Source organism: Carlito syrichta, unplaced genomic scaffold, assembly GCF_000164805.1.
Source record: "Carlito syrichta isolate Samal-C Ts95f unplaced genomic scaffold, Tarsius_syrichta-2.0.1 Scaffold308837, whole genome shotgun sequence".
In the NCBI taxonomy this organism is placed as follows: Eukaryota; Metazoa; Chordata; class Mammalia; order Primates; family Tarsiidae; genus Carlito; species Carlito syrichta.
In genome coordinates, this window is record NW_007252933.1 from 565737 (window position 1) to 574577 (window position 8841).

General features: G+C 39.9%; 1 protein-coding gene across 1 annotated transcript in view; it reads right to left on the reverse strand.

Annotated features, from left to right (window-relative positions):
* The window catches only part of VWA3B (von Willebrand factor A domain containing 3B), a 195941-nt gene that overhangs the window by 89326 nt on the left and 97774 nt on the right, over window positions 1-8841 (reverse strand). The window contains 2 exon segments of the mRNA XM_021716551.1: window positions 2050-2232; window positions 7201-7299. Of these exon segments, the coding sequence (XP_021572226.1) occupies window positions 2050-2232; window positions 7201-7299 (282 nt within the window).

Below are 8841 nucleotides of genomic sequence, written 5' to 3' on the forward strand. Positions count from 1 at the left end.
CTCAGTCTTCCAAGTAGCTGGAACTACAGGCACGCGCTACCACACCCGGCTAATTTTTTGATTTGTTGTAGAGATGAGGTCTCAGCCAAGTTGCCCAGATGGGTCTTGAACCTACGGAGTCAGGCAATTCACTCACCTCAGCCTCCCAAGGCGTGGGATTACAGGCTGAGCCACCGAGCCCGGCTCAATTTGTTAAATTTTATTTATAATTTTTGCATCTATATGCATAAGGCATATTAGCCTTCAAATTTCTTTTTTTTAACATATGGGGTCACAATTTATTATTATTAATTGTGTCAGCTCCTATAATTTTTTTTCAATAACTTTAGGGATACAAATGGAAGCTAAGCTAAGGGTCTGCAAAGGTATATGTAATAGTATAACGGTATAACTGGAGACTCGGCAGGGGGGGAATAAGATGTAAAAATCAGCTATCAGGTACAATGTGCACTAATGGGGATGATGGGTACACATAAAGCCCAGACTTTTTCAAATTTATTTTCTTATAATGTCTTTGTGAGGTTTTCGTATCAGGTTAATGTTTGCCACATAGAATGAGTTGAGAAGTAGTCCCCTCTTTCAAATTTCTGGAAGAGTTTATGCAGAATTGATAATATTTTCTCTGTAAATGGTACAAATCAGCAATGAAGTCATCTGGGACTGGAGTGTCCCTTGTGGAAAGGATTTTAGCTACAAATTTTAGTTTCTTTGATAGATGTAGGGCCATTAGGTTTTATGTGAACACGAGTTTTCATTCTCTGAAATATATGCCCAAGAAACCAAGTACTGAGTCATATTGTGATTACATATTTAGTTTTTAAGGAAACTACCACGCTCTTTTCCAGCGTGACTGTGCCGTTATACATATCTACCGAAAATATATTAGTGATCTAGTTTCTTCCCATCCTTTCCAGCACTCAGTTTTTTCACATTTTAAAAATTTTAGCCATTCTGATGGTTGTGAAGTGATATCTCATGGTGGTTTAATTTGCATTCCTTTAGTAATTAATAATGTTGAGCTTCTCTTCATGTCCTTATTTGCCATATGTAGCTCTTCTTCAGTGAAATGTCTGTGCATGTGTTTTGCCTATTTTCTGATTGTATGACTTATTTTTGACTGTTGAGTTTTTAGAATTCTTCATATATTCTAGATACTGGGATTTTGTTTGATATATTGTTTACACATACTTTCTCCAAGTCTGTAGATTGTCTTTTCATCCTCTTAACAGGGTCTCTCACAGAGCAAAAGCCTAGCCTTAAGTCCTCAAGATTTTTTCCCCCACGTTTCTTTCTAAAAGTTTTATAGTTTTCTGTTTTACATTTAAATCCACAATCCATTTTGAGTTAATATTTGTGTGAGGTTTAGGTTAAGCTTCATCATCTTGCCTATGAATGTTCAATTGCTCCAGCCATCTGTTGAAATGGCTACCCTTCTTCTATTGAAAGGTGCTTTTGCACCTTTGTTAAAAATCTGTTGGGCATGAGCCGTGTAGGTGTATTTCTATACTATTTCATTGGTCTGTGTGTCTATTCATCCAGGCTGGAGTTCAGTGGTGGGATCATAGCTCACTGCAGGCTTGAACTACTGGGCTCAAGCAATCTTCCCGCTTCAACTTCCTAAATAGCTGGGACTACAGGCACATGCCTGCAGGGTTAATTCATTTTTACTTTACTTTTTAGAGAAGGTGTTTTGCTATGTTGCCTAGGCTGGTCTCGAATTCCTGAACTTAATTTAACCTCCTACCTCAGCCTCCTAAGTAGCTGGGATCATAGGCATAAGCCACCGTGTTCAGCAGAGAAGTAAACTGGGTCTCTATGCCTACAATCTGATTTAGTAGCTCTGAAATGGAACTCAGGAATCTGATCAGGTGCCCTAGGTCCTTGGGCTACATTTTGAGAAACACTGGTACATATGTTGTTAAGTGGTTTATGGGGTCGACTTAGTTTTCATTGTGATTGCTTTTTCGTATTTAAGGTATTGTCCATGGGCCTTGAGCCTGTAAAGCTCAGATAAATGAATGCTTCCTTCTTAGCCCATCAAGCTCTTACCTGAACAGTCTCAAGAGGAACAGGATCCTTGCAACCAAAATTGTAAAAATGAAACTCTCCTCCAGTCAAAAAAGCAAGCTCTTTCAAAAATCCATTTGCAATCTCATCATTGTAATTAAAAGAGATAGTATAAATTGGAATTTTCTGAAAAATTTTGACTTGGTCAATAACCATTTCAGGAGGCTGAAATGATAAATTTTGAGAGAGAAAGGGGAGGTGGAAAGGGAGAAGAAAAGGAAGAAAAAAAGTAAGACACGGAAACCCTTCGTATTTACTATAGATAGTGAGTTTCTCAAATAGTATCCCTTATACAGAAGTGAGTGGTTTTCTATAAATGTGTCAATTCAATTTAACAAAGAAAACACTGATGGTGAGCGTGCAAAGATTGATAAGACATAGTCTTTGCCTTCTGGGATCTCTCAATTTGGTGGAGAAAATAAGCTAGGAGAAAGATTTGGCTAACCAAATCACTCAATTTTAGGTGCACCTCAGCTTAGAGTCCTGCTTTCAAAGCGCTGCACTCGCCTTGGGATCACTTAAAGTAGTGGTGTCAGAAGAGAACACGCTGACCATTGGGATTCCACAGAGTAGGGTCCCTGGATTCTTAGCATGGCTTCCAAAATGTCTCTGCCAAAAGAGCTACTTCCAGTTTCCAACCTGCTTCGGTCAACTTGCTTCCCACAGAGAATGAAGGAAGAAATTTATTAAAGGCCCTTCCATGTGGTGGACATTCATCTTAGGGACTGAAAAAAGCTGACAGCCTCTGTGAGGAAGGCGTACTAAGGAGTTCTAGGCTGAGTCAGGCTTCCTCAAGGACACAGGAGCTAGTCAGGGAGTGGACTCTCCACTCCACTGCCTGGGGCAGCTACTGAAGTGAGTGGCTGGAAAGGGTCACAGTTCGTCAGGCTGCAGTGGTGAGAGGCTTGCTTCAACTTTCTGCGTCTGCTCTTCAAAGCCCTGAGGATGTAAACCAGCAGAAGGAATCCTCAGGGGGCAGGACAAGAATGGCTTTTTCCCACTGCAGGGATGGAGCACCCTCTGCCATTGAGGAGCATCCTGACCCTCTGCTCAGCTCCCCAACACCACACCAGGGCGCTTAAAACATCATGCCCATTTAGCATGATGGGACCACCTGGGGCCAGGTGCAAGTGGGGGCATACAGTGATACACGTGACAGTCTCTCACACTCACGCACTCAGTTGTATGAAGTAATGGAAATACTCCACAGAATGATGCCTGAGCTAGAAGCTCACCCACAGCCTGCCCAGCTGAATGACCTCAGACAAATGCCTCTCTAACATGAGTTTCCACATCTGCGGCTTAGAGCTGATACTCCCTCCTTGCTATGGGGAGTAAATGGCATGATGATCCCATGAAGGCATGTCACAAGTCTTTATAGAGCACCTCTTATGTGCCAGACAGTGCTATCAGCCTCAGGTGAGGCCAAGCAGCCCACCTAAGTGGCTCGCCCCTGTTCCTTCTCCGAGCCTAAACTGATGTGCAGCCAGAGCATTTACCGGAAGGCAAGAAAGGCAGGGATCGGTCTCCTCCCTGCCTGAAGGAGGGCTGTTGGTACAGGCTGATCACCCTGCACCCTCCCCATCCCCATGCTAGGCTTTATCCATTCGTTTTTGTTTAGAAGGTGTGATGCACTCATCATGTCTATTTTCTTGATTTTGGCCAGGATAAGCCCCTCACTTCCAAGAATTCCCAAAGTGAACACAGCCAAAGTTGCCCTGGCTGTTCTCAGCAAAAGCCCTGCCGTGTCAATTTGTACCTACAGATGTTCACCAAAGGACACCTATATAACGTGTATCTGATTCTATTTTAATGAAAAATAACATATCTAGATCCTTTTGGACCTGATTAATTTTAAAGACTGTGTCACTTTATAATGCTGTCCTGGGCATTTAATAAGCAAGCAGTAAGCCACTGTCCATGTAACTGAACCCAGAACAGTATCTCTGTGTATTCTCCCAAATATTCTGCTGAATATTAGGATGAATAACATTGGTCCTACCTGTTCCTACAAAGTCAGTGAAGACTTAAAAACAAATGGAGATTGAGTGGGACATCTTAATATCTTCTACATAGAACATGAATATCAAATATCCATTTGCTTTTTTGAGAGAATCTGAGGGACAATGCAAAATAAATTGTGTATGTGTAAAGGGAAGTACTGAATATAGACATTCTTAAGAGTTTATAAATTATGTTTTGGACAGTTTGCATATTTCTGACTCCTACTATTATTCATATGCTTGGCTCTCCAACTTGGAGTGGGTCACAGAAACTTTGAGAATCTAGTGAAGTCTGTTGATCTTCTCCCCAGGGGAAAAAAATGTTTGCGTGTATTTTTAATATATAATTGGGAGATTCCAGAGACTCGCAAGTCTCTGATGAATTGTCGATCAAGAATTCTTCTCAATACTATGCTGGCAGGGGCGGGACTTGGTATATCCTCTTCAGGGAGGTGACTTGGCAATCTCCATCAGGACCCACACCTTTCAGCTGAGACCACTTCTCAGAGTTTACACTATAGATATACCCACACACATGCAAAATGATGTATGTACAGCATCCCTTTTGCAGCACTGCATGTAATAGAAAGATTGGAAACAACTTAAATACCCTTCTCCAGGGGACTGGTTAAAATCAATGATGGAATAGTAATGTGATGGGGCTGTATAAAAGAATGAAGAAGTTCTTTATGAAATGATATGAAGCGATCTCCAAGTTATATTGTTTGATGACTAAAGATGCAGAATCATGTGTATAATATAATAACATTTTTAAAGTGGAAATATATATATAAATACATTTTTGCTGCATAACATAAACTGTCTCTGCAAGGAGGTAGAAGAAACTGGTGGCATCAGTTGCCTTCTAACTAGTAACAAGGGTGAGAGGGATAATTTTTTTCTCTATATGCCCTTTTGTAATATGCACTATGTGAATGCATTTCTATTAAGTATTAAATAAACAAAAAGAGTTTTAAGGTAGAACTTTTGCTAGATCCATATAATGGAACATGATGCAGTCATTGAGAAAGATGCTTTTGAAGACTTTCTCATGCCTTGGGAAAACGCATATATCAGATGAGAAAAAAGCAGAATGCAAAATGGAATTATGAGTGATTTAAATTGTCTCCTGTTTTATGCTTATTTAGATTTTCTAAATTTCCCATAGTATAAATAATGTTTAAAAATCATGAAGAGAGGGTGCCTGATCCTAACCCAGGCGAAGTGAGATCCAATGGGATACCCCAAACTTCACCTGTACCTAAGCCACTTATGTACCCAAGGCTGACTTGTACCTCACAACTTTAAAATAAAGCAAAAACGAAAACAAAAAAAATCATTAAGAGTTTATTAAAAAGAAAAAGACATCTTTCCCGGATGACCCTCAAATCAATCTTCAGCCTGCATCATTCCCCAAATCCAGCCCCATATTTCTGAACACTTACACACTATAGGTGTGCAAGCTCAACTTCCTCTACTTGCAACCCCTAACTCTGCTTGTTCCTTCTTTTTCAATTTAATTTTCATTAATTCAGTCAGTGAATAACATAATCATTGTAAACCAGATATCAGTCACCTTGACTCCTTTTTGCCCTGCTTTCACCTTCTCCTCATCCCCTAAACTGGCCACGTAGTCCTGTTGGTGTCTCTTCCGTCGTCTCATCTCCAGAGACACTCCCTCCTCCCCATTCCTGTTGCTCCTGCCTGAGGCTGGGCCCTTACTAGTTTGGGTCCAGGTCCTGGCAGCAGGCTTTAGCAGCGCCAGCCTTTCCCTGGCACGACTGAGGTGTTTCTAAAATACAAATGGAGGGGGAGAGCTATCTCTCCTCTGAGCATTCCCCACTGAGGTGATACCCACCCTTTTAATGTGGCATTCAAGGACCTTCACAGTTTCCTCCAACTGTGAAGGACTTTCTTGCCTTAGCCCTTACCCCCTTCCATCATTGCCCCACACTCAGCTTGTTTCTTTAGGCATATTTCTACACCTCTTTGTCCCGTCCCTTCTTCCCAGGTCACCAGTAATCTCCTCTAGTCAGAAAATTCCTTCTCCTCTTTCCAGTTCAAATGTCCTCTTCTTGGTGGAAACTTCCCTGGCCTTCTCTCCATCTATACAGCAGAATTAATCACTTTGTGCTCCTAAACATAGCTTAGGCAACCCCATTGCCCATATTGTATCAGAATGAACTGTTTACGTCCAGCACATTCCCCAAAGTATAAGCTTCTCTAAGGCAGGGATGAGATATTATTCATCTTTGCAGCCTCAGACCTTGGCACCACACATAGAATATAAGAGAGACTCAATAAATTGCTTCTGAGTGGAAAATAATATGATGAGGTTGATGGGAAAATCATTCAAACAGCGTTTTCCTTTACACCGTACAGTTCTGCCATAAATTTAAACCTGTAGTAAAATTCAGTTGCTTTACTTTCAGCCCCAAACTATTTGACACGGGATATTTTCGAATATTTGCCTAGCAGTTTGCATATGTGATAATCTCACAAGGAAGGCTACAGGCTGATCCTAATTCATTTCAGCCGTTCATTTGCAACACGCCGACCTGAAAATTCTTACATTTGTGTAGTGCCCAGAGCACTAACTTTTCATCACAAAGCTCAAAAGAAGATGAACAGACTCCTCTAAAACTTTTCAGATATTTTCCAGTTAGGCTAAACGAAACAAAGAATGCTTCATTAGCAAGGCATGTTTTTTGTTTAAATGAGTACTAAGTTAGAATTAGGGATAAAACCAAGGACATTGTTCAGTGACATGTTTAGATTCAGAGTCCCCAAAGGAAGAAAATCAAAAAGAATCTCCTCACTCTTAGTTTGTAATAAAATATAAACCAGTCTTCAATGGAAGGCAGATGTTTCCTTTCATGGGGTTGGTCTCCAGGCTATGGGTGTGTGTCACATTAACCAGACAGCATTCACTGTCACATAAATTCTCCTCAGCGATTCAGTAGACAAAGGAATTCCTCAGCATATTTTCTCACCTCAGTTCTGAGTCCCTGAGCCAAGTATATCTCAACAGTTTTTTTAATGGCAGTTGAAAAGGTCCCTAACGCCCATTCTCAGCCTTCACTTTGACAGTACTGATGAGTTCATCTTTGTTCTCAACTTTGATAAGTACCTGATCAGGTCTGCCATCTGTCAGAAGGTAGATGACTTGTGTTTCTTTATCAGCAAAAGCAATTTGCAGGGCACTCAGGGTGTTTGTGGAACTTCCAATCTACGGAAAAAAGAGAAAGACACCAAGGACATACTTGAATCTCGAAAAAGATCTCACAAACAAGTATTTATTTTCTGCTTCCAAAGACAGAAGAAAAAAATACTTGTGAAATAAAATATAAATTAAAATTATATTGAGATAATAATTTAAGCCCAGTGATTCTAAGAGACCAAATCCCTGGGTGTGCCATAAAAGTCTCTATCCAGGCAGTCTAATGACTGTCAGAAGTCAGGACTGTCGATTTCCTGGCTTGACAACAGAGATCTTATTGTAATTTTATCTCTTTGTGATTCTATGTGAGACACTAACTCAGTTACTGCTCATTCATCTGTTAACAGAGCTCAGCGTGCAGCCTGAATACACCCTGGTGGGGATCATACTTGTTTCAAAACAGGATTTACTCATGATATCCAATATTTGGCAAACTTGAGTGTGGTATCATTAGCAATCTAGCAACGGACATATCTAACATAACTTGATGCTATACAGGTTCTGGTGAGATACATACTTTTAAGTGCATGAACATGTTATTAGTATGTCTTATGTGAGTGCAAGGTATTGAAGGAGGGACTCTAGGTGCTTTACATATGGTGGGAATGAACAAACAGATATCAGTCAAAACCAGAATCAATAAAAAGGCGTCCGTCATAACCCATTCTTTCTCCTACACCTGCCATTAATCATAACACCATCCACATATTAAATGGTGAGAGTAAAGGCATCTTAATGGAAGTAAGGTTTGTACACTTAACTTGCAGCAGTAAACTGTCTGTATCAGTAGGCTCTGATAAGTATATGTGTAAGGAAATACATAGAACAATGATTAAGAAAATGATACAAAGCAATACCCAAAAAACCAACATAAATACATCAAAATTAGACACCAAAAAAATGCCCAAATAACCCATAGGAAAGCAAAAAAAAAAAAAAAAAAAAAAAAAAAAAAGGGAGAGAGAGAGAGAAAAAGAATAAAAAGAATAAATGTAATTAAACACATCAATAAAAATAAGAACCACATGCCACATGACTATATCATTAGATGCAGAAAAAGCTTGTGATAAAATCCAGCATCCTTCTTGATAAAAACCCTCAAACACTTAGGTTTGGAAGGAAAATACCTCAAAATAGTAAGTGCCATCTATGATAAACCCATAGTTAGCATATTGCTAAATGGACAGAAACTGGAAATACTTCCCCTGAAAACTGGAATGGGACAAGGCTGCCAACTCTCACCCCTCTTGTTCAACATTGTGTTGGAAATCCTAGCTAGGGCAGTTAGACAAGAGAAGGAAATCAGGAGTATCCAAATAGGAAAAGAGGAAGTTAAGTTATCCCTCTTTGCTGATGATATGATCCTAAATCTTGGAAATCCAAGACAATCTGTCAAAAACCTGCTTACACTGATAAAGGACTTTGGCAAAATCTTGGGATACAAAATAAATGTGCAAAAGACAGTTGCATTCTTAAGCACCAACAAGTAGGCAGAGACTCAAATTAAAAACAGAAAATCCCATTCACAATAGCCACCAAAAAAAAAAAAAA